The sequence below is a fragment of the Scyliorhinus torazame genome, chromosome 2 (genome assembly GCF_047496885.1).
Source record: "Scyliorhinus torazame isolate Kashiwa2021f chromosome 2, sScyTor2.1, whole genome shotgun sequence".
Classification (NCBI taxonomy): Eukaryota; Metazoa; Chordata; class Chondrichthyes; order Carcharhiniformes; family Scyliorhinidae; genus Scyliorhinus; species Scyliorhinus torazame.
The window spans coordinates 174,089,992-174,114,415 of record NC_092708.1 but is presented as its reverse complement, the minus strand read 5'-3'; the positions used below and the strand labels follow the sequence as shown (position 1 = coordinate 174,114,415).

Here is a 24,424-nt window from a genome sequence, read left to right as displayed (position 1 = left end):
AACCATGGGGAACTCAACTACAAACCTTCCTCCATTCTGAAATACATCCAGTCACCACTACTCTCTGTTTCCTGTTACTGAACCAATTCTCTGTCCATGTTGCTACTATCCCTTTTATTGCAGGAGCTATAACTTTGCCCACACATCTGTTGTGCTTTTGGAATTCCATGTATAAATATGAACAGCATTATCCTCATCAACCTTCTCTGTTATGTCATCAAAATCTAATAATAATCTTTATTATTGTCACAAGTAGGCTTACATTAACACTGCAATGAAGTTACTGTGAAAATCCCCTAGTCGCCACATTCCGGCGTCTGTTCGGGTACACTGAGGGAGAATTCAGAACGTCCAATTCACCTAACAAGCACGTCTTTTGGGACTTGTGGGGGGAAACCGGAGCACCCGGAGGAAACCCATGCAGACTTGGGGAGAATGTGTAGACTCCACACAGACAGTGACCCAAGCTGGCAATCGAACCCAGGTCCCTGGCGCTGTGAAGCAACACCACTAACCACTGTGCTACCGTGCTGACCAGTGAAAGGCACCAGAAATCATCAGGTCCCCAATTGCAACAAAGGATACTGCTTAACTCTGGCGCCTTAGACCATTCAGCCATCCTGACATTTTCCATCCTGTCAACTCCAACAAGTTAGTAAAACACTATTTTCTCTGACCAAATCCATCTTGGCCTTCTTTAATTACCTACATTTATCCAGGTAACTATTCATTTTGTCCCAAAGTATCATCTCTAGAAGCTTTCCCACAAGTTAACTTAAGCTGACTGGCCTGGGCTTATCTTTACACCCTTTTCTGAACAAGAGTGTAAACATTTGCAATTCTCCAGTCCCTTGGCACCAGGCCTGAGTCGAAGAGATTTGGATAATTATGGACAGTGCTTTCGTAATTTCCGCTCTCATTTTCCTCCGTATCCTTGGATATATCCCATCCAATCCTTATCAACTGTAAGTGCAGACTCCTAACCAATACCTCCTCCTTATTAATTTCAAACCCTTTAACTATCCCTCCTCTTTCAACATGATCTGCACAGCATCATATTCCTTGGTAAAGGCAGATGCAAAATATTAATTTAATACTTCAACCATGTCCCAACCTCTATGTATTAATCCTGTTTTGCTCCCTAACTGGCCCTTGTATGAGTTGGTGCAATCAAGAGGGAAAAAGTCAACAAAATGGAGAAGTAGACGTACCTGGGTAACAGGAGGAGAAGCTCTACTGCCTGCTTTGTTAGGTGTGAAGCAGTGGATCGAGGGAAGGGCAGAAAATACTGGGCTACAAGAGGCCGCCCCTGTGCAGCTTCTAGTGACCAGGACTAACGGGCAAGATTCTCTGGCCTCCCTGGGACGAGTTTCTTGGTGGCAAGAAGCAACCCTCCATTGGGCAGTGCACCTCTGTCAATGGGATTTCCCACTGGATCCACCCCACACCGCTGGTAAACCCAGAAGATCCCACTACGTGAACAGCCGTAAGATCTCACCCAACATCTTTTGTCTGGTCAGCTATGTGACCTCAAGTGTAGAAAGGTAAAAGAAAGTTCTTCTGGGGAATAAAAATAACTTTAACAAGGGCGAATAAATATGACTTGTCAAAAAGTAAATGATGATAAATTTCATCAAAGGCCTCCTATAATTTCATGATTTTTACCATTAAACTGTTTCTTTTGTTTGTTTTAGTGTGAGGGGGTTGCTGGTAAAAGTGAGAAGCATCTGGGGCAGTATTCTCCGTCCCGCGCACCCGGTTTCTTCCCATCGGCAGCGGGATCCTACATCCTGTCAGCTGGCCAATGGGGTTTCCCATTGTGGGCACCCTCACGCCATCAGGAAATCCGTGGGCGTCAGTGCCCTGCCAACGAAATGGAGGATCCTGCCAATGGAGAATCCAGCCCCTGATCTATGTAGAAACACCTTTTACAGAATTGTCAGCAACCAGTATTCATTAGTCAGGTAGATTATGAACAAGCTTTCACAACTATCGCCCAGCAAGAATTTCTAGTTCAACTATTATACAGGTCAAATACAAAATACAAATCCCTGTACTCAGTCAGCATTGTGCCTTAATCTCAACTTCAGAGGAGTTTGTCTCTGCTACATCACTGTGATTGTTTTTTTCATTTCACAGACTTGTTGCATCATTGCATTGTCAAAATTAGATTGCTCGTTTATAATAATAATCTTTATTAGTGTCACAAGTAGGCTTACATTAACACTGCAATGAAGTTACTGTGAAAAGCTCCTAGTCGCCACACTCCAGTGCCTGTTGGGTACACTGAGGGAGAATTCAGAATGTCCAATTCACCTAACAAGTACATCTTTCGGGACTTATGGGAAGAAATCGGAGTACCCACGCAGACACAGGGAGAACGCGCAGATTCCACACAGACAGTGACCCAAGCCGGGAATCAAATCCAGGTCCCAGGCATTAGGAATCAATGGTGCTAATCACTGTGCTACCATGTACCACATTGTGATCAGGGGCGAAATTCTCCGTTACCGGCGGAAACTCCGCCGATCGGCGCAAAAAACGGCGCAAATCCCACTTGCGTCACGTCATAAAAATGGGCCGATAGTCTGCGGCCCGAAATGGGCTAGCAGCGACGTAACGGGATCCGCGCTTGCGCAGTGGTTCACGCCGTGCAGCGTCATACGCGCTGCACGGCGTGACGGCTCATAAGGCCGCGCAGCTCCCCCCCACCCGACCGGAACAGCCGACCGCAACACCCGACTTGATGGCTGGCCGTCGCTCAGCCCCGAGGTTCGAGTCACGCGATGTGGAGGCGCTCCTGGATGCGGTGGAGCAGAGGAGGGACGCCCTGTATCCCGGGCACGGCCGCAGAGTTGCCCCACGCCACAGCCGGCGTCTGTGGAGGGAGGTGGCAGAGGCCGTCACCGCTGTGGCCCTAACACCACGGACAGGCACCCAGTGCCACAAGAAGGTGAACGACCTCGTCAGAGCAGGCAGGGTGAGCCTCCCCCATATCCCCCATATCCCCTCTCCCCCAAATCCCCCCCTCCCCCATATCCCCCCCTCCCCCATATCCCCCCCTCCCCCATATCCCCCATATCCCCCCTCCCCCATATCCCCCCCTCCCCCATATCCCCCCTCCCCCATATTCCCCCCTCCCCCATATCCCCCCTCCCCCATATCCCCCATATCCCCCCTCCCCCATATCCCCCATATTCCCCCATATCCCCCATATCCCCCCTCCCCCATATCCCCCATATCCCCCCTCCCCCATATCCCCCATATTCCCCCCTCCCCCATATCCCCCCTCCCCCATATCCCCCATATCCCCCCTCCCCCATATCCCCCATATTCCGCCCTCCCCCATATCCCCCCTCCCCCATATCCCCCATATTCCCCCCTCCCCCATATCCCCCTCCCCCATATCCCCCATATCCCCCCCATATCCCCCCTCCCCCATATCCCCCCTCCCACATATCCCCCCCTCCCCCATATCCCCCATATCCCCCCTCCCCATATCCCCCCTCCACCATATCCCCCATATTCCCCCCTCCCCCATATCCCCCATATCCCCCTCCCCCATATCCCCCATATCCCCCCCTCCCCCATATCCCCCCTCCCCCATATCCCCCATATCCCCAAGTGAATCCAGCCCTAACCTTCACCTCTGCAATACACGCGCAACCGATGGCGTGCATTCATATACCTGCCTAACACTGTTGCCTTTTACCCCTGCCACCCCCCCCCCCCAGGAGAAGCGCGCACACAACAATAGGGAGCATGTGAGGACTGGAGGAGGGCCCGCTGATGAGAGGCCACTGACCGTACACGAGGAAAGGGCCCTGGAACTGGCTGGCGGACCTGAGGACCGGGAGGTTGCTGATGCAGAGGTCAGGGCCCCACGAGCAAGTGAGCCACCAACAGCCCGTCCCCATATCCCCCCTCCCCTATATCCCCCTCTCCCGTATCACCTGATCACTGCCTGATGTCTAACCATGCATGCTTCATTGTGTATCGCAGGACCAAACGTCCAGGCACCCATCCCCGCAGATGCAGACCGCCCGCAGGATGCCCCTCGGAGACCACAGGAGACGGAGAGACCCGCACCCTCCAGCATGCGACGCCCGCAGGATGCCCCTCGGAGACCACGGGAGACGGAGAGACCCGCACCCTCCAGCATGCGACGCCCGCAGGATGCCCCTCGGCGACCACGGGAGACGGAGAGACCCGCACCCTCCAGCATGCGACGCCCGCAGGATGCCCCTCGCACACCACGGGAGACGGAGAGACCTGGAGCAACAGGGAGACGACACCCCCGTCACGTGCGGGAGCGACCACCCAGCGATGAGGGGGGCAGCCACAGGCCCCCGTCACATCCGAGCCAGGACACCACTACCCAGGACACCACTATCCAGGACACCCCTACCCGGGACACCACTACCCAGGACACCCCTACCCGGGACAGCACTACCCGGGACAGCACTACCCGGGACAGCACTGCTCAGGACACCCCTACCCGGGAAGACGAAATACCGGACAGTGACTCAGAGTGGATGGGTGGAGACGAACCCCCACCCCAAAGTGCCATGGACTCATAGTGGTACGAAGAGCACGACACAACGCCACTGCTGTCACCAACACCCTCCACCATCGCAGAAACACTCACCACGGTTGGGCACTTTAGTGATGAGGCGTCTGGTACACTCACTGGTGCGCACAACACAGCCGTCCCGGTACAGCAGGTGGAGGTAGGAGCAGCAGAGGGACCGGGCGGTCGGAGGGCAGCCCAGGCCAAGCGAACATCTGCCGCCCAGATGGATCCCGGGTTCCTGCAGTTACCACACCCACACATAGATCCGATGCAACCACTGACACGGAGACGAGCGAATAGGGTGACGGGTGGCTTGCGGCGGCTGCGGTCGCAGGTGGAGGAGTCCACCCGCGCCCAGGAGCTGGGAGTGGTCCCGGTCATGCGTGCCACCCAGGCTGACACCGCACGGGTGGCGTCCGCGGTGGAGGCAATGGGTGCGACGGTGTCAGACATGGGGAATGGTTTGCGAGGCCTGGGGCCTTCCGTGCAGGCGGCGTCTGTGGCCCAGGAAATGGCTGCCCTCTCACAGGAGGCCATGAGCCAGTGCCAGCGCCAGATGGCAGAGGCGCTCAACGCCATAGCCCAGTCTCAGCAGGCCATGGCCCAGTCTCAGCAGGCCATGGCCCAGTCTCAGCAGGCCATAGCCCAGTCTCTGCAGGCCATGGCCCAGTCTCTGCAGGCCATGGCCCAGTCTCAGCAGGCCATCGCTGAGGGCATCGGCGCCAGTGGCCATTTGCGAGCTGGCGTCGCACTGTCGCAGACAGGGTTCGACAACCCCCTGGACTCCATGGCTGCAAACCTGCAGACCCCTGTCGATACCAGCACGGGCCTCCAGGACTGGCAGCGCCAGATGTCGGGGGCGCGTCGGATGGCCAGTCCGTTCGCATCCCCCACCCATGTAGAGGCCTGGGGGCCATCGGGCACCCCGAGGGAGGAGGAGGTGGTGTGGTCCGTCCCGGCTCCCTCTGTAGGGGAGGTCCCGGTACACCGCGACACCTCGGACTCCCCCCCTTCCGTCCCAGGTGCATCGGGTGGGCAACGGGCAGGACAGGCTGGCAGCTCGCCATCCCAGTCGCCCGGGCCGCAGCCTGGCCCATCTAGGCCAGGACGCCCCAGGAAACGGCCGCCAAAGGGATCCAGTGTCAGAGGGCAGGAATCACAGGAGTCCACCTCCAGTTCTGCTGTACCGTCTGGGGAACCACGTAGACGTAGTCAAAGGGCCCGTAAGTCCAAACAATTAGACACTGAGTAAGTTGGCACGGGTGCAGGGCACAGATGAGTTTTAGGCGCTAGGGCACGTGCATGAACTCCTTTGGTTATTAAAGTCAATGTTACACCTACCGAAGCTGCCTTTGTGCTCTGTCCAAAGTGTGCGGGGGTGTCATGTACGTTGTGCGCAAGTGTGTGTGTGAGGGGTGGTCTTACCTCAGCCCCAGGTGAGTCTGCCCCCTTCCCCCTGGGCCGCCATCAACATCCCCCGGGCAGAGGACGGGACCGTGCGCTGCAGTGTCACAGCCGCATGCAGGGATGGTCCGTGTGGATGGTGGTACTGTGGCCATGGGTCAGACATAGTCCAACGATGTAGAGCCAGGAGCTCATCAGAGGCGGGTTGTCATCATTCTCCATGGCCTGCGATAGACACGCGTCCACCCGCAACTGGGTGAGCCCGGCCCGTTGTGCCGCCGGTGGATCGGCAATTGGGGGGGGGGGGTGGTGTGCATGCGGGTGGGGTGTGTGGGGTTGGGGAGGGGGGGTGAGGGTGCTGGGTGGGTGGATGGGTGGGGGGTGTGGGTGGTCGGCTGTTGTCATGGTGTGCGGTCTGTGGCCATACTACCCGATTCCCACGCCCATCTAGTCAGTGAAGCGGGCGTCTATCAGTCTGTCCCGTGCCCGCTGGGCCAGCCGGTAACGGTGGACAGCCACCCGTCTGTGTCTACCCCGTCTGCCCTGACCATTGCCCCCATCCCCCTCATCTGGGGAGGACTGGGCCTCTTCCTGCTGCTCCTCCACTCCGCCCTCCTCTGCCTGCGGCACATCGCCCCTCTGCTGGACTATGTTGTGCAGGACGCAGCACACCACAATGATGCGGCCGACCCTATCTGACCGATACTGGAGGGCGCCCCCAGAGAGGTCCAGGCACCTGAAACGCATCTTCAGCACGCCAAAGCACCTCTCGATCACTCCCCTTGTCGCTACATGGGCATCATTGTAGCGGTTCTCCGCCTCATTGCGTGGCCTCCGTATAGGCGTCATCAGCCACGATCGCAATGGGTAGCCCCTGTCGCCCAGCAACCAGCCCCTCAGCCGGGGATGGCGTCCCTCATACATGCCGGGGATGGATGACCGCGACAACACGAATGAGTCGTGTACACTGCCTGGGTGACGGGCGCAGACGTGCAGGATCATCATGCGGTGGTCGCAGACCACCTGTACGTTCATTGAATAGGTCCCCTTCCTATTAGTGAACACGGCCCTGTTCTCTGCAGGTGGCCGCACGGCGACGTGCATCCCATCGATCGCGCCCTGGACCATGGGGAACCCGGCAACGGCAGAGAAGCCCACGGCCCGGGCATCTTGGCTGGCCCGGTCCACGGGGAAGCGGATGTAGCGGTGCGCCATGGCATAAAGGGCATCTGTCACTCCCCGGATGCACCGATGCACCGATGTCTGCGATATGCCGGACAGGTCCCCACTCGGTGCCTGGAATGACCCCGTTGCATAAATGTTCAGGGCCACCGTAACCTTGACGGACACGGGGAGAGGGTGTCCCCCGCCAGTGCCACGCGGTGACAGGTGTGCCAGCAGGTGGCAGATGTGTGCCACGGTTTCCCTGCTCATCCGGAGTCTCCTCCTGCATTCCCAGTCCGTGAGGTCCTGGTATGACTGCCGGGGCCGGTACACACGGGGCGCCCTCGGGTGCCTCCGTTGCCGTGGGGCCGCGACGTCCTCCTCCCCCTCCTCGTCCTGTCGGTCAGGTGTCCCTCCAGCCTGGGCGGCTGCCGCCTGCCTCTCTGCGGCAGCCTGCGCCGCCTCTCTGGCACGCTCCTCCTCCTCCTCCTCCTCCTCCTCCTCATCCAGGGCAACATAGACATGAGCGGCTGCCACCACGGCGGCCAACATCGCTGGATGGTCTGAAAACATGACGGCCTGGTGGGGGGGGGAGGGGAACGACGACATGTCATCATTGCCCATATCCCCTCCTCCCCCCAGCCAGGTGGCATGGGCCGCATGGGTCCAACTGTTGGAGGCTGGCACCTGGCCAGGTGGACCAACTCATTTGCCCTCCCATCACCCACCCCGGCACGGACCCCCCCCCCCCAACCTCCACCCCGGCACGGCCCCCTCCCCAATCCCCAACCTCCACCCCAGGACGGACCCCCCCCAACCTCCACCCCGGCACGGACCCCCTCCCCAACCTCCACCCCGGCACGGACCCCCTCCCCAACCTCCACCCCGGCACGGACCCCCTCCCCAACCTCCAACCCGGCACGGACCCCCTCCCCAACCCCCAACCTCCACCCCAGCATGGACCCCCCCAACCTCCACCCCGGCACGGCCCCCCCCCAACCTCCACCCCAGCACGGACCCCCCCAACCTCCACCCCGGCACGGCCCCCTCCCCAACCCCCAACCTCCACCCCAGCACGGACCCCCCCCCCAACCTCCACCCCGGCACGGACCCCCTCCCCAACCTCCACCCCGGCACGGACCCCCTCCCCAACCTCCACCCCGGCACGGACCCCCTCCCCAACCTCCACCCCGGCACGGACCCCCTCCCCAACCCCCAACCTCCACCCCAGCATGGACCCCCCCAACCTCCACCCCGGCACGGCCCCCCCCCCAACCTCCACCCCGACACGGACCCCCTCCCCAACCTCCACACCGGCACGGACCCCCTCCCCAACCCCCAACCTCCACCCCAGCACGGACCCCCCCCCCCCAACCTCCACCCCGGCACAGACCCCCTCCACAACCCCCAACCTCCACCCCGGCACGGACCCCCTCCCGGCACTCCCCCGGAGCCCAGCCTACTCTAACCACCCCCCCCCCCCGCCGCACACACACACAAGCCGAGACACACCTCTCCTCACGCAATCAGTCTGCGGCCACGCCATTTCCTGCCCAGAGCCAACCCCCCAGGCCGTCACTCACCTCCTCGCTGGTCGGCGTGAGCCTGGAGCACCGGGTCACGCCGATGAAAAGGAGGTTTGATTCACGTCGACGTGAACGGTCATCACGTCGACGGGACTTCGGCCCATCCGGAAGGGAGAATATCGGCAGGCCGAAAATCGGCTGCCTTGCGCAGACCCGTGACATTCTCCGCGGCAGCAGCGCCATTAACGCCCCGCCGACTTTTCTCCCTTCGGAGACTTCGGCGGGGGCGGGGGCGGGATTCACGGCGGCCAACGGCCATTCTCCGACCCGGCGGGGGGTCGGAGAATGACGCCCCAGTTCTGTAATGTGAGTCCATGACAATTTTGTTTGGAAATTTCATATAGATTCTTGCAGCAGACAGAAGGTGCTTGGAATTTTATTAGTCTCCAGTGGTAAATTGACCTTATATTGACCCATTTATCACCGAAGCACCAATAAATTATTAGACTTTGCAAAAAAGACAATGCAATAGGTTGGACCAATCATATTAGCAAAGGTGGTCTGGGACATGAGCTTGTAGAAAGCATTAATGCCAGTTTCCTGGAGCAATATGATGTGGAATCAACTAAAGATCAAACTATTTTTGATCTATTATTGTACAATGATTCAGGGTTAATTATTAATGCCAGAGTAAAAGATCCATTTGGAAACAGTGATGATAATATAATAGAATAGCACATTACCATTGAAAAAATCATTCTTCAATCACACACAAGAATCTTAAACTTAAGTAAAGGCAATTACCTAGGTATGAGGAAAGAGGTGGCTTAGGCTTATTGGTTAAATAAGCTAAAAGGTATGCTGGTAATTAAATAGTGGGAAGTATTTAAAAAAACAAATAAAAATGTTAAAAATAATGTATTCTATTGAAAAACAAAAACACAGTGAGAAAAATCTATTCATAGCTTACTAAGGAGGGTGACAGCTGATATTAGATTAATACAAGAGGTCTGTAATGTTGTTAAAAGTCACAGCAAGTTGAGGATTGGTGGTGTGTTCAAAGTCGGCAAGGAGCCACCAAAATGTTGATAAAATAGGAATAATATAATATGAGCAAACTAGCCAGGAATAAAAAGAACATTGTGAGAGCATTTACAAATAATAAAAAGGAAGAGAGTAGCTAAAAAGTAAACATTGGTCCCTTAGAAGCAGAGACAGGAGAAATTATCATGGAGGATGAGGAAAAGACAAATGACAAATATTTGGGGCGCGATTAGCCAGATGCTTCTCAGTGATTGGAGCACTGAGAAACACCCCACTATCTGATGCCCATCCGGGTAGATCGGGGAACATCTATGGGGAACGCATGGCCTAAGCCGCAGTTAGCCCCATTTCCTGCATTGAGGAGCTACGCAAGTCGGAACTCCTCAGTGCAGAGAGAGAAAATGATGTCCCAATCTCTCAAGCTCCTGACACGATCCCCGAACCCCCCCACCCCCAAGCACCTATTCACTATAAGGGGGTCCTTGGGCACTGCCAGGGTGCCAGGCTGTCAGTTCCAGGGTGCTCATGTGGCACCAGAAGTGCTAGGGTGCCACCCTGCCCAGAGGGCAAGCACCTGGGGGCCTCCGATCCCCTGCGAGATTCCCACAAGTGCCATTCCGTCTGTTCCACATTTGTGGAGACAAGCACTGAACAGCACTCGCCTGAGTTCTCCAAGGCAAGAGGGCTAGATCCCTGTCTCATTCTAACATGCAGATTTGCCAGAAAGTGATCCCACCCACAATGGCCGGGATTCACATTGTGACGTCTCACGAGACCACTTTAGAGCTCGCAAGGTATGGTGAGCCGGGAAGATCCCGGAAGAAGGAGCACCTGGCATCTACTGGCTGCATCCATTTTCGGGCACAATGTGACCAGTAGATCACGTCCTTTGTGTCCATTTTCACAATAGAAGACACAAGTTACATGCCAGAAATAGAGGGTAACCTGGAGCTAATAAGTGTGACATAATTCATATCCATAGAGAAAATGTACTGGAGAAACTTAAGTTGTTAAAATCTGTCAAATCCCCTCATGGCCTAGGGTCCACAAACTGGTAGCTGCAGGAAAAGTGAATGCGCTGGCTGTGATAGTCAAAAAATCCCATGATTCTGGCTTAGTTCCATCAGATTGAGAGCTAGTCAATATAACACTGTCAAGAAAGGAGGGAAAGAGAAAACAAAGTGCCTGGCACTGCTGGTGCTGCGTAGCGCCCTGGTAGTGCCATCTGGGCACCTTAGTGGTTCCAGCCTGGGTGCCAGCCTGGCACTGCACTGCCAAGTTAGCACTGCCAAGGTGCCAAGCTGGCAATTGTTGCGCGTGTGCGATTGGGCCGGGGCTGCCTGGTATGGGTGTTTGGGAGGGGGGTGGAGAGGGGGCTTCCCATAGTACGTTTGGGATGGGAGGGGAGGTCAGGGATTGTTTCGGGGGCCTCCCAATCTCTCGCTTCATTGGGAGGTTCCAGCGAGCAGAGCTCACCACTGTAAAAAACAATGCTACATGGGGCCTCGGCCATACATTCCTCATTCAGGCCCCTTATTCAACACGGGTTGTGTTGAATAGCCATGTGTTTCTCGGCACTATGAGTGATGGGAAACACATAGCTAAACATCCTCGCTCGGGGACTTTGTTCCCTTTTGGGGGAATCGCGCCCATAGGCTTTAAGGAGTGCTTTGAAGGAAGAAAACAAGGTATAGAAACAGAGAGGTGTAGGGACGATATTCCAGAACTTGGGACCTGAGCAATTGAAGGCACAGCCGCCAATGATGGAGGATTAAAATTGAAATACACAAAAGCCCAGAAATATAGAAGGGAAGAAACCTTGGAGAGTTGTGAGGTTGGAGGAAATTACAAAGATAGAGGTGAGGTAATTGAGGGATTTGCAAACAGGGATGAGAATTTTATATCAGGATGTTGTTTGCCCAGGAACCAATGTAGTTCAGTGAGCACAGGAGTGATAGGGGAACGTGACTTGCTGCGAGCTAAAATATGGGCAGCACCCGCACATTTATCAAATGAGATAAGATCCACGGTGCTATTTTTGACAGAGGGTAGGATTTGTTGTTGGGGAAACTATGTTCCCCTGCAAAGTGTAAGTGCACCTGACCCAAGAAGTGATTCCCAATCCTTAGCCATGCAACTTTTTGCATGGTGAGGATTGCGAGGGATTCTCTAAGGAACCCCACTATCTGGCCGCCATTTTGAGCAAGCGGTCCGATAGCGAGGTCCCACGGTTGGGCCACCCCCGCCCCTACAATGTAATTCAACTCCCTCCTCCTGGGATTTTCTGGGCCATCTCCCCTCCCCCTAGTATGGCGGTGACCCAACACCCCCTCCCCACCCCACCAGAGGCCCGCTAAATAAAGAGACCCTCCCAAAGACTCCCTAAATGAAGAGACCCCCCACAGACCCCCTAAATAAAGATACCCCCCACAGACCCCCTAAATAAAGAGACCTCCCACAGACCCCCAAAATAAAGAGACCCCCACAGAGATCTCTTAAATTAAGAGACCCACACAGACCCCCCCCCACAGAGACCCCATAATTAAGTGACCTCCAAAGAGACCCGCTGAATAAAGAGACCCCCGAGACCCCCAAAATAAAAAGACCTCCTAGAGACTCCTTAAATAAAGGGTGCCCCCAGTTGAGTAACTTTGAAATAGTCAGCTGTGAAACTAACCTCAATGTTTATAAACATCAAGCTCCTGAACCACTTCAAGCAGAGTTAAGTGCTGTTAGTCTCACAGGAGACCACTTCAAAGTCATTCAATTATTAAGGGAGGTGAATGGAAAGCATTTGATTCAGTTTGAAGTGAGGTGGGCTTCCTGACAAGGATCCCTCTTCTGGGAGGCTTCCTGACAAGGATCCCTCTTCTGGAGGCTTCCTCACAGGGATCTCTCTTCTGGAGGCTTCCTGACAGGGATCCCTCTTCTGGGAGGGTTCCTGACAAGGATATCTCTTCTGGGGGGTTTCCTGACAGGCGCCTCTTTTCTGCGAGGTCTCTGGGTGACTCTTCAATTAGGATGGGGGCAGTGGGGGCGGGGGGTGGGGGGTGGGGGGCTGTCTTGTGGGTGTGGGGTGGAGAGGTTTTGCATTGTGGGAGGGAGGGTGACCCTCCGATAGGCTTTGGGGGCAACCTCCTTAAAGAGTTACCCCCTCGGTCCACCGTGAGGTCCACAGCGTCAAATCATTCATGTGATTCCCTTCCCAAAGGACCCGAGAATCACTCGAGCCCGGTGATGGCCTGGTAATTGGATGCAAATGGGTCTTAATGACCCATATGTGCCCTTCCCCTGACATGGGGTGCGAATCTCTATCCTGACACCAGCAGGGGGCCAGTACGCTGTTCCTATTTTCTCCCTGATGCCGAGTTCACGATGCGGCGGAGAATCCAGTCCATAATCTCAGCACTCCGGCTGGGATTCGCTGTTGCGAGTCTGCCTCACTATCGCTGCTAGCGAGAATAGAGGGCGAGATTCTCCACTCCCCCGCCGGTTGGGAGAAATGCCTGGGCTGCCAAAATTTCCCAGGACGCCGGTCCGACGCCCTCCCGCGATTCTCCCAAGCGGCGGGAACGGCCCCATCGAGTTCCGCGGGCCGCAGGCCGGAGAATCGCCGGAGACACCCAAAATGGCGATTCTCCGGCACCCCCGCTATTCTCAGGCCCAGATGGGCCGAGCAGCCAGGCCAAAATGGCGGGTTCGCCCCGGCGCTGTCCACACTTGGTCGCTGCCATCGGGAACAGCGCGGGAACGCTGGGGGGACGGCCTGCGGGGGGGGGGGATCCTGCACCGGGGGGTACCTCAAATGTGGGATGGCCCGCGATCGTGCCCACCGATCGTCGGGCCATCCTCTCTGAAGGAGGACCTCCTTCCTTCCGCGGCCCTGCAAGATCCGTCCGCCATCTTCTTGCGGGACGGACTTGGAGAGGACGGCAACCACGCATGCGCAGGTTGGCGCCGGCCAACCTGCGCATGAGCGGGTGACGCCAGTTATGCGGCGCTGGCCGCGTCATGTATGCAGAGCCGCCTTTACGCGGCGCCAAGGCCTGGCGTGTAGATGACGCGGCCTCGCTCCTAGCCCATTATCGGGCCCTGAATCGGTCGGGATACGGGCCGTTTTGCACCGTCATGAACCTCAACGGCGTTCACGACAGCATGGGCACTTCGGCGCGGGAGTGGAGAATCCCGCCCATAGTGTTTGGCACTCAGCGCTCATTCACTACAGCGGGACCAGAGAATCCCTCTGGCGGGAAGGAGCAGAGAGTCCCACCCTTCATATATTACAACCTTGACTGCAGGACATAAATGGCAAACTGGCACTGATTGTAGAAAGAGGGGAAAGGATTGAAGAGGCTGGGAAATTGAGCAGGGCACAGTCATTATATAAAGCATGGAAACGTATTAAGGAAGCGGATGAGAGTGTAAGCTTTGCGGACATAATTAAAGCATGTCGTTGTTGAGCCCGACTGACTTACACTTAATCGATAGCAAAAACTCTTAACTAAGTAGATGTGCATTACAGAAGCAGTAGCATGTTTACTAATCGCAAAGTGCGCTTGAGAAATGCTCCATGCTCTTGCTAATGACTAATTACGAGCTTCACCTTTTAAATTCACGTACCTCTCACAGCATTTATTTGAAACGACACATATGTTCTCCTCATGAACATTTTCCATTTCAAGCAACCTGTGTCAGAAACAACCACTCTCACGGCAGTTTTTATATGTAACACTGTTAGATGCAGATTAAAGCCACTTCTCTGGTTCAACCATGTTTTTCAGTCCTACCCTGAGCACCCCGTACTGTGATTAATGTGAGCATCTTTCCATTTCTACCACCAGTTACCCCATCATTCCTCTGGATGAAACTGTCTATTTCAGAATAGATACTACAAATCTATTTGAAACAGGTTAAAGCCTCCACAAAGAGAAAGAGATGAAAATCCACATTGAATGTTCGCATTAAATATTTGTGCAATAACATGGTAATTTTCATCCTATCGCACAGAATAAGAAGCAGTTTTTGTGCTGTGAATCCAGGTTCACTAATAACTGAAATAAAACAGGGGGCGTGATTCTCCGACCCCCCCGCCGGGTGGGAGAATCGCCGGGGGTCGGCATGAATCCCGCCCCCGCCATCCTCCCAATTCTCCCACCCCAAAAAAACCGGCCCGGCGTGAGTCGCGCCACCCGCCTCGGAGAATGGCGGGGTCCGGCGCGACTCAATGGGCGCCGTGGGCGCCCGAGTTCTCCGGCCTGCGATGGGCCGAAGTCCCGCCCATCTGTGGCCGGTCCCGCCGGCGTAAATCAGAGTAGGTCCCTTACCGGCGGGTGGGCTCCGGGGTTCCTGGGGGTTCACGGGGGGATCTGGCCCCGGGAGGTGCCCCCACAGTGGCCTGGCACGCGGTCAGGGCCCACCGATCCGCGGGCGGGCCTGTGCCATGGGGGCACTCTATTTCTCCACATCGGCCGCTGTGATCCTCCACGATGGCTGATGCAGAGACAAACCCTCCCGCGCATGTGCCAACTCGCGCCGGCCGGCAGAGGCCCTTCGGCGCTGGTTTGCGTTGGCCAAGCCCCTATCCCGCCGGCCGGCAGGGCGCCAACCACTCCGGGGCGGGCCTAGCCCCTGAAGGTGCGGAGGATGCTGGAGTGGTTCACGCCACTCCGTCGCGCCAGGACCCCCCCGCCCCACCCGGTACGGGAGAATCCCGCCCAGGAATCCTTGTTTCATATTAAACCTTCACAGTTAACCCACGAAGATTCCCTCAGCTGGGGTGAAGTTACGACATCTTTACATTCATACTTGATTTTTAACTTCCTGTCGATTCTGTTGTGTTATGCTTCTTCATGTAGCATAAGCTGCTTCCTTGATATATGCTCTGACAAAGGAAGGTTGAGAGTTGGAGATGGTTTAACACATTTATTGAACATTTAACAATTCTCGTACTTGAGTTTGACTCTCCTGCTAATCTTGCTATAGTAACTCAGTCTAACTAACCAGTCTTCTCTAAGCCATGCGGTGGGTGTGATGCTTCAGATCTGCCCCTGTCCTTCTCTCTGAGTGTTGCCTGTGGAAAGAGAAAGAGCATGTGTGCCCTGTCTTTTTATATGGGTTGCCCCCTTGTGGTAGTGTCACCTCTGGGTGTCTTGACTGCCCATTGGTCGTGTCCTATTCTATGTGTTCATTAGCTGTATGTCTGCATGTCATGATGTCTCTGGTGCTCCCTCTAGTGTTTACTTAGTCTTAGTGTATTTACATTAACCCCTTGTGTATTTGCAGTGATGCATATCACCACAGATTCTGTTAATTTTGTTTTCTACTTATGTATATGGCATTCACAGCGCTCATCAGCAGTGGCTCTTTGTGACATCACAACGAAAGCTTTAAGGATCATTAACGCAACTGAAAAAGCATTGCATGACTTTGCAGAAGTAGATGGCACAGTTAATGAACCTCTCACAAATCCCAGTTTTCATCTAAAGTCCAGTGAAAAAGACCTAAGTGTGAGCGAGGCTGATGAAGCATACAGAAAACTTGAGGAAAATGTAAGAACAACAGTCTATCTCACAGAAGAAATATATTTTAATATTAGTACCTATGAGATATCTTTGCATTTCTTGACATTTTTTTTATATTTAATAAATATAAAAAGGTATGGATTGATCTACACCTTTGTGGATGTGTAATGTACATCTGCATCTCTTGGGATGGGACTAAATTATGGAAAAGTTCATGTTGCACCCATCTTTTGCTGAGTTAGCTGATCTCAGAGAAGGAAGGAATTGGGAGCACTTCCATTGGTTTCAGCACCTCTTGGCTAGATAGCTTTCCAGTGGTTTCTGCTGGAAAGTTAACATATGTGGACAGTAGATCAAGCTCAACTGAGCTGCCATCTGTGCTACAATAACCTGACAGCACATTGTCTAGGTTGATGCATGGAGAAGGTGCTGGGAAGCTAATACCCCATAAGGGGAAGAAAATTAGGCCTATTTGAGCCTTTCATTTTCTAATTGAAAACCAAACTAAAGAAAGTTAGTCATTTGATGCACTTTAGTCTCGGCATGTGGGAAACAACTCAGCAATGTTCCCAGCTGACCCAGTCAATATCCCTGCCTGATATTTTGCCAGTCACTCGACATCTGCCTCTCGTATATGAGGTACTGTCATAGACAGAAAGAGGGAGTAATTTGGCACATTATCTTCCTGTAGGTTTATATGGCAGCCAGTACAAATCACGGCCTGGAAATCCAGCTCAAGGACCTGGAGGAGCGAGCACGAAGCAGACAAAGTCACACCACCACAACAACAGACTCTGAGCTCTCAGAACTGGAAGATAAGGTGGCTTCAGCTGTTGCTAAGGTTCAATACACTGAAAGTGAGGTACAGTGTAAAGCGCTACAGATTTGAAAGATAGTTTGCAGCTGCATGTTGAACCTTAGGAGGGGTGGCTCTCTAACTCCAATGGCTCTGTTGGTCAAAACATCACCCAGTGCATGTACAGAATAGAAAGGTTGCCAGGTTTGATCTTTGATCTGTGCTGATGTAGTGGGTCTCAGCTGGTAAGGTAGAAAGGAAACTGGGATTAGATTTAGTTTCCTCTGGTTTATTGGAGGGGGGTAAAAAGGAAATCAGACGAGGTTCTCAAAATTGATTGCTATGCAATGGTTTCTGTTGGAAGTACACTGTCGATGTCATTGGATGAGGACAGATCAGGCTTGGCTGTAGTGCTCAACTTTTTCAAATAGACCACTAATTTGATCGTCTCAACAGGGTTTACTCAGTACCTTTTGTTGCGAACCAAATTCAGAATCAATTCCTTGCTCAAAGACAACTGTTGCACCACTCATGATGGGATGGGTACTGAGTGTATTTCCCCACACAGTGACTTCTGATTCCAAACACCTCACTGTGGGGAGCTGCAAAATGGAGCCTGAACACTTTCCCATAGAAAGAGAAAAAACACTACAAACGAACAAGCATTTTTTATCTGCAAGTCCGAAACCGAACACATCCAAAAACAGCACTTCCTTTGAACCTCATTGACCTTTAGCACGGGAGGCCTGTGATCTGAGCCGACCTGACCCGAGTTGACATGAACCTCACTGACTGCACCTTTTATTTGTTACTCAATATTCTTATTACTCTTACTTTCCCAGCCATCTTATTTACTTTAGACAATAGTGCCCAAGGCTTTGGCCATTGTAATGTAAGTAGGCCAAGGCCTATATCCATCCAATTCTCTTCCTACACCTAGGGATGTACACTTTTGTCTCTTTCCATTGCTACTAATTCCCAGAACAGGTCGCTGGTCTGTCACCAAAGGGTTATAGCTTGAGGAGCACCACTCCACATCAAGTGTGACTGACCTGGAGTCTCTCCCGCTATTACCACCAACCATTGGCATGTTGGAAGAATTGCCACGCTCAACCTGTTTGACTGCGTTATGAACGCACCATCCTTGGTCACCAAGTTCTGGATGGGAGGGATGCTACCCACTGCACCACAAGACCTCTCGAGGCCTATATGCAGTATCCAAAAACCTAAATTAACTGCAGTGTGAAATACAATCGGCCCCAAGGGCTTCAGCTGATGGATACTCAACCCATATAGTCCAATCTATCAGTAGTGATCGTGGCTTACAGAGATTGCATTTCTCTGTCCACTACTACAGTATTGTGCAGTGATGTATTCATCTTCAATATTGCCAAAGATAAATTTTATCTTAAACAACAAGGTTATTCTTTTAATTTGTGGTATTCTAATGGGTCCCATTAGTTATTGTAAGGATGTTAGGTAACCCTGCCTTCTCGTAGTACTTCCATGCTTCTTTTGATTGTAGAACAAGAGAATTATAAGGAACAACAATGTATCTCAGCTCAGCCGGCATTCCAACTGGGCATCCATAGCAACAGCTTGCATTTATGTAATGCCTTTAACATATTAAAGGTGCAAAAGCATTATGGAAGGCCCAACATTATAGGTGCAGGGAACATGAGGCGCAAAGGGTCATCATTTATCATAATGATCTGGGCTATTTCATGAAGAGTGGCATTTTACCTGAGGTACCAGTGGACCACAAAACATGTCAGGCCCTTAAAGAGAAGAGGTGAGAAGATAAATTACTGAATAAAAGGAACCTTATTTTGATTGGGTGAATGACTGATTTAGAAAAAGTGCCACCTAAATAATTGATTTCTTTGTAATTTTAGCTCACAAATGTTAATGTGCAAAACTCATCTCAGAAATTGAAATTTGGATATAATTCCATTTTTAAAAAATTATTATTTTCTGGTTGACAGTAAGTTTTTTGCAGGTGTGTTGAGTATTCTTTTGTTTGTACATTTGGTTACCTAAGTTAGCGAGTTTAGTAGGTACAGCAGATGTATTCATGCTCAGAATTGAGAGACTGTGAACATGAGTTGATAAATAGTATAGTGCCCCCAAGAGACTAAGACTAATTCTTACCTCTCCCTCAATTTGTTTGCCACCTTATCAATGCCTGTCCATTTTTGCCATGTAGTGTCCACGTTCAATGCCTCATCCATTCAAGATCATAAATGATTTTTCATTCCCATGGCTTATGACATCCCTTAATATAAGTCACCTCTTCACCCTCTGATCCAATCGTTGAAATTTCTTACACAGTTTTCATCTGAGCAACCAACAGCTTTTCATTGCAAGATCACCGTGCAGAACAAAACCACTCCAAATTCTTTCTATAAACCTATCACCCAGTCTTTACCTCAAACCCTAAGTATGAGAAACTCAGTGGCTCAATTGTGTCCAAAATTAAGCCCATTGGCACTCCTGCTTCCACTGAATGCTGCAAGATTTTTAACAAGTTTTTCCTGTTTTCAACCCAATCAAATTATCAACCATCCTGTTCTCAGCTGTTTGTGCCTACTCTCAGCAGTCAACACATTCATCTTATCCAGTGACTCTTCAGTCGCCCTGAAGATTCTATGCCATTCCAGCTTCTATCCATCTTTGCCCTATGAATGCAGATTTGATGAAACTGTATTGCTATCTTTGAAGATTTATATCTACCGCCCTAATCCTCAAGAACTCCATCCTTCACTCCCTCCATCCTTTTCAACTACAGTAAAACTCCTGGCATACATTGTTGTCTCATAATTGCACGTTCCATTTCATAATTGACTCCCTCCAAACTGACTTCTGCCTTAACCAAGCACCAAATTCACATTGTCTGAGGCACAAATGACATTTTGACTGGCTGTAACAATGGTTTTCTGTCAATTAGCTTCTTCCTCATTAGTTATTCCATCTTTGGCACTGTTAATCGCTCTGTTCTCCTGCAACATGTTTTCTCTGCAGTCCACCTCTCTCCATCTCAATGGCTGCTAAACCAAAGCTCGTTTTTCTCATCCTAATTACACCATCTGACTCCCTCAACCTCCTGTTTTGCCAGAAACCTCAGTTAACAAATTATAATTTCAGGTTGAATACTTTCCATCCAAGTTATGAACAGTCAGGTCTCATGAAAGGTCATTAAGGCAGCTCAGTGCCACAGTGGCTAACACTGTTGCCCCACGGTGCTGAGGACCCGGGTTTGATCCCGACCCGGGTCACTGCCTATGTGGAGTTTGCACATTCTTTCGTGTCTCTGTGGAGGTCTCGCCACCACAACCCAAAGATGTGCACGGTAGGTAGATTGGCCGCACTAAAATTGCCCCTTAATTGGAAAAAAAATTTAAAAGAGGTCATCTACCTGAAATGTTATCTGTGCTATTCTCTCTTCACAGCCGCTGTTGTGTATTTCCAAAGTTTTCATTACCTACCACTTAATATTTTCTTTCTTTGTCTTCTATAATTTTCACAACCACAATCCAGCACGCAATGATTTCTTAAATAAAAACAGAAAATGCTGAAAATATTCAGCAGGTCTGGTAGCATTGATGAAGAGAGAAAGAAATGTTAACAGTTTAGGTCTGTGACCTTCATCAGAATGGAATAAGTTTTTGTTCGACATGTAACAAGTATGAGCCAGGAACATGCCAAACTCGTCATTATTCATAGCTGAGCCCTAACAGGCAAGTACAGCAGCATCTAATAATGTTCTCAACTGTGTACTTGCAACGAGACCACTGGATAATGATCAAAAACCTGTCATACATTCCCCTTCTGGGAGTAAATATAGTGTCCCTACTGGCACCACAACTATGAACAGTAAAGTGGAAGGATCAAAGCTAGGATTTTGTTGGGATGTTTTGGTTGACATTTTTCTGGTCAACAAAAAATCAGTATGGTGGCTATCCAACGCTCAGAAATGTCCATTCAGACCATTATTTGAAGAACATTCCTGAGACCATTAAAAAAGAGCCACAGTTTCTATCTCTTTGGATAGCGTGCTCTGGAACTGACTATGCATTCACAATTGTCATCAACAGACATCTATTGATTGGACTTTGTCTCATATATGATGGGTTGTTTTCTACTTGGCTATTCCATAATGGCAATGAAGGCAGTAGCAGAGCTGACCAATTCGCCAAGGAAGGCTCTGAGCATAGATTGGTTGCAGCTTGCGACACGTTTGCAAGTCTATCATGTTGGTCAAATAATGATATATAGGGGTGGGGTGAACACAGCGCAAAGAAAAAACGAAAGGGTGCACCGGGTGAGAGGGGGTACAATTCTTTCAATTAGCACAACATCAAGTGCCGCTTGCAGACTACAATGTTTCTTTGGGCCAGACAGCGCTGTGGGCCACTATCTGTGTGATCCATGTGACATTCCTCATTGATGTACGCTTGGATCACCTGAGGAGCAGTGATCTTCATTAGATTGCTTCTGTGTCTGGGAATTTCCTCAACCTGACACTGCTTCTCATTTCTACGGGGGTCTTCAGAACCCAGCTGTGGGAGAAATACAAAGTGTGTGTTCCCTGGAGAACTCCATCTGGGGAAAGGCAAGACATGCGCCTTTTTTTCCACACTAGCTGCCATCCGGTAAGTTTGAATGTCTAGTCTTAATATTAGTGAATGAATGTTGGTGAATGGATGAGTGAGGACTTGGCAGCTGGGTGAGGTGGGAGGGGCAGCTTGTGTAGGTGCTTGCATGGGAAAATGGGTAGAAATAGTTGGTGAGGTGGGTAAGTGGGTAAGGATAAGTGAGTGAATGGGTAGTTAGGTTGAAGGGTAAATGAGTTCGATTTGGGAGGGTAATCAAGTTGGGTGGAGGGTAATCAGGAGTGTAGTTGGGGGGGGTCAAGGAGTGTAGCCAGATGGTCAGGAAACATAGTCAGGTGGGTAGTCAGAGGGTCAGGGGAGGATTTGGGAGGATAGTTAGGTAGTTTAGGGAGTGGTCGAGTCACAGTCAAGGAGTTTGTGTGAATGATTGGGGACCCTGTTCAATAGATACCTAGGAGTTAGACAAGAATTTTTCTGTCAATCATTTCCTGGGTAAGTACTCAGTTAAGTACTATCGAACTGCTCCAAGTTTCCAACTATAACTTGGTGTTGGAGACATTCACGGACGGTCCCAGGGAGCATGGGAATTACCCATCAGAAGTTGAATCCTCCTCGGAATTTCCCACGGAGGTATGCACGGCAGGACTTCCTCAGGCTCCCGACGTACATCTCAGTCGTATGCAGCCTCTGAGGATCTGGAAAACGGATGATTTAGCCCGTAATGTTGGCCCTTGAAGAAGCGAGTCTGCAAGCAGCACTATGCAAATGGATTTTTCCCCAGTAAGTATCTTTACACAAGAAAAGTCAATGTATTAGCTATTTGAAATGTCAGTGCGGTTTTGTACTCCAGGTTTCTGACATAGAAAACCGGATTGCAGCTCTGAGTGCAGCTGGGATGAGTGTTTCAACTAAGGAAAAGCCCAGAAGGAAGCAGGATGGACAGGTGTGTGTGTGGTGTGTGTGTGTTAACGTGTTATCATCACTGATGCTGATTAAATTAGGGTGGATAACAGAGTCCTAGTCCATGAATTGAAAATATCTGTATAATATATATATTATGTACATAAAAGAAAGTGCTGGCAAGCTTCCTAATGCTTCAGTTACTAAAGACATTGCTGTAAAGATGCGGATGTAAAGGTTTAATCCTTGTTTTACTAGGGTAAGATGATCTTAGGTTTCCACTTCATGATAACTGCCCAGTTGCATTACATATGTGCGTAGATATCATCTGAGAAAAGGATGCAGTTCTGTGATAACTTTACTGTTAAATAACTTGCTCACTGGCACTCTCTTGCTTAAGTTCAAACTTGAAACATGGTCACTTGGGAGAGATACTGGATGGGAGACAGTGTCTGGAGCTGTTCTTCAGGCAATGATGATAAGAAGTCAGAAAAATAATAATCTTTATTAGTGCCACAAGTAGGCTTACATTAACACCGCAATGAAGTTACTGTGAAAAGCCCCTAGTCGCCACATTCCGGTGCCTGTTTGGGTACACAGAGGAAGAATTCAGAATGTCCAATTCACCCAACAATCATGGCTTTCCGGACATGAGGGAGGAACCGGAACACCCAGAGGAAACCCACGCAGTCACGGGGAGGACGTGCAGACTCCACACACACATCGAACTCGGGTCCCTGGCGCTGTGACGCAACAGTGCTAACCACTGTGCGAGCTTGCCGCAAAGATTGTTCCTATCCAAGATCCCCCATTATTCGACATAATTTCATGTGACTGGTGGGGAAAACAGGGAAGGACTTTTTAATTGACTGTTTGGAAAGTGATCTTTCACAGTAGTTAGCACTGCTGCCTCACGGTGCCAGGGACCCAGTTTGATTTCGACCTTGGGTTACTGTCTGTGTGGAGTCTACATTCACCCTGTGCGGAATTCTCCCCCCCCCCCGCCCCGCCAGCCCCCCCCCCCCCCCCCCCCCCACGCCGGGTGAGAGAATCGCCGGGGCATCGCGCGAGTCCTGCCACGTCGCCGCAACACCCGCACGCGATTCTCCCCCCCGCCCCAAACCAGCGCGGGGCAAATCACGGCTGGCCGCTCGGAGAATTGCCGCTTGCCGTTTGTAACGGGCGAGGGGTGATTCTCCGGCCCGGATGGGCCGAGCGGCCTGTCCAACACGAAGGGTTCCCGCTGGCGCCGATCAAAACCTGGTCGCTGCCGGCGGGAACAGTGCGGGAACGCTGGGGGGGGGGCAGCCTGTGGGGGGGTTCCTGCACTGGGGGGGGGGCTCAAAAAGGGTCTGGCACGCGATCGGGGCCCACCGATCGGCGGGCCGGCCTCTATGAAGGAGGACCTCCTTTCCTCCGCCGCCCCGCAAGATCCATCCGACATCTTCTTGCGGGGCGGCCTCGGGGAGGACGGCAACCGCGCATGCGCGGGTTGGCACCGGCCAACCCGCGCATGTGCAGGTGACATCATTCGGCGCCGCGTCATGTATGCGGCGCCGCTGTTACGCGGCGCCAAGGCCCGGTTCATGTAAATGACGCAACACCGCTCCTAGCCCCCCGGGGGCGGGAGAATAGGGGGCTGGGTGCGGCCTCCGACACCGGAGTGAAACACTCCAATTTTCACTCCAGCATCGGGACTTAGCTTCCTGATGGGAGGATTGTGCCCCCTGTGTCTGCGTGGGTTTCGTCCAGGTGCTCTGGTTTCCTCCCACAGTCCAAAGATGTACGTTCAGGTGAGTTGGCCATGCTTAAATTGCCCCTTCGTGTCCAAAAGATTAGGTGGGTTTATGGGGATAGGGTAGGGTAGGCCTAGGTGGGGTGCT

General features: G+C 52.0%; 1 protein-coding gene across 5 annotated transcripts in view; it reads left to right on the top strand.

The window, feature by feature from the left end:
* The window catches only part of LOC140393878 (melanophilin-like), a 258,326-nt gene that overhangs the window by 221,273 nt on the left and 12,629 nt on the right, over positions 1-24,424 (top strand). For 4 of the 5 annotated variants that reach the window (XM_072480457.1, XM_072480466.1, XM_072480450.1 and 1 more), the window contains 3 exons: positions 16,056-16,259; positions 16,924-17,094; positions 22,492-22,584. In XM_072480457.1, the coding sequence (XP_072336558.1) occupies positions 16,056-16,259; positions 16,924-17,094; positions 22,492-22,584 (468 nt within the window). The remainder of the gene's footprint in view (positions 1-16,055; positions 16,260-16,923; positions 17,095-22,491; positions 22,585-24,424) is intronic. The other variant, XM_072480475.1, reaches the window with a different exon arrangement.